Below are 1832 nucleotides of genomic sequence, written 5' to 3' on the forward strand. Positions count from 1 at the left end.
TAACTGGTATCTTTCCTTTGGCTCCCACATCCCCCCCTCTCCCTCTGCCTTCTGGGATGCATCTTCATGGAGTAACCACCTTCCTCTGCCTCCCAGGTTCCAACATGCTGCTGATCGGGGTCCACGGGCCCACCACCCCCTGTGAAGAAGTCTCCATGAAGCATGTGGGCAACCAACAATACAGTGTGACCTACATCGTCAAGGAGAAGGGGGATTACGTTCTGGCCGTGAAGTGGGGAGAGGAGCACATCCCTGGCAGCCCCTTCCATGTCACGGTGCCTTAAAACAGTTCTCATCAAGTCCTGGGAGGCGTTCTGGTGGTTGCTTTTGTTGCTTGTTTGTAACTCGTTTTATACAAAGTCCTCCAGCCCGTTTGTGGGTCTGAAACCCCATCCCAAAAACATTGCCATGTTTTTTAAGTACCTTCAGAAAGAAGTCCTAAACTTGACTCTTCAGGGTCATGTTGGGGACTCAGGAAATGCAAATTTGTTCAATAGGCCCGGCAAACTGGACCTCTTTTGGCACAGATCACCCCCTGCAGACAGAACAAGGACAGACAAGGCTGATATTTTTAAGACATGAAGTTGGCTAGTCAGTTTGCAAAACAAGACTGGGAGGAAGGGCAGGGAAAATGGGGACGCCTAGTTTATGTTGTCGTTTAGAAAAGAAGATGACCCTATCACGTAAGAAAAGGCCATTGGGTGACACCAGTTTTAACACTACTGCCACCCCGCCGCCATCTCGGGCAGAGTGTCCGAGGTGACAGACTGGCCGAAATGGCTTCTTGGTGCCTCTCCCCTCATCCTGCTACTTATTTCGCTGCAGAGTCATTGCATGTGACCATCTTGGCAGCCATGTCTTTGCTTTTGTTTTCAAAGTCCGTTTCAGTCGCTGGGTCTGAGGAAATTCTGCAGTGGCAAGCAGCCCCCCCACTTGCCAAAGATCCCCCTTTTTTTTAACCAACACTAGCCCTGTTCTTAACATACGCTCCAGCCATTTGTCTGTTTGATGAGTCTCACCAGCATGTCCAGAGACACCGCAGGTGGGTCCAGGTGTTAGCAGAGGCCTGTCACGTGACATAACACTCCACACTCACCCCCAGGCAGCCCCAGCGTGAACTTTTTCTGGAAGATAATTATAGAAGGAAACTCCTGCCAACCTTTGGCCTGAAAGTCAGGGAATAACAGGGGAGGGAAGGACAGCAGCTCATTGGTGGTCCTTTACCATTTGCAGAAATAATGAAAGCATATTTGGCCCTGACCACATGTCACCCGAGGCTCTTTGGAAAGCAATAGTAAGCAGGTGCAAAATTCCGAAAATGGGGGGTATCAGGCATTTTGCATGCCTTCTTGCAGACCTGCTTTGGAATAAAGTGAAAGCACTCGGGGACTGCCTGACCGCAGGGCCCAGATGTGTAGTGTGGTCTGGGCCGTCAGCCCTTTCAGATTTGCTGTTTCGTCCTGAGGAGGTGGCCACTGTCATCTCGAGTGTGTCCATGGATGGGACAGGGTGAGGTGGGTGACCCTCCCCGAGGTGTAGCAGCTGAGGGTGAGTGTTGGCAAAGCCCACCTGTTAGGAACTGGAGTGGCCCGAAGCCTGATGTGAAAGGACCACAGGCTTCGTAAACCTGGATGTGGAAGCAAAACTGGAACCAAATGCCAACTGTAAATTGTATCTTATAACTTATTAAATACAGCGTTTGCTCCATAAGCTCCCCAGGTGTTCTTGGATGGTGTCCTTTGGTAAATGGTTTGCGTCTCTGACCGGCTCTCCCAAACCCTGGCCGAAAGAACGCAGGCTAAGCAACTTATCTTAACAGGGAGCCTCGCCTC

The 1832-nt window shown here is 50.8% G+C and overlaps 1 protein-coding gene across 13 annotated transcripts in view; it reads left to right on the top strand.

The window, feature by feature from the left end:
• Positions 1-1713, top strand: part of FLNB (filamin B) — a 138839-nt gene extending 137126 nt beyond the window's left edge. For all 13 annotated transcript variants that reach the window (XM_089918110.1, XM_089918111.1, XM_089918112.1 and 10 more), the window contains one exon: positions 97-1713. In XM_089918110.1, the coding sequence (XP_089774236.1) occupies positions 97-284 (188 nt within the window). In that variant the 3' untranslated portion in view covers positions 285-1713. The remainder of the gene's footprint in view (positions 1-96) is intronic.
• The last annotated feature ends 119 nt before the right edge of the window (positions 1714-1832 follow it).

Source organism: Delphinapterus leucas, chromosome 10 (genome assembly GCF_059928025.1).
Source record: "Delphinapterus leucas isolate spDelLeu-1000000601 "Yukka" chromosome 10, BTC_Dleu_Yukka2, whole genome shotgun sequence".
Lineage (NCBI taxonomy): Eukaryota > Metazoa > Chordata > Mammalia > Artiodactyla > Monodontidae > Delphinapterus > Delphinapterus leucas.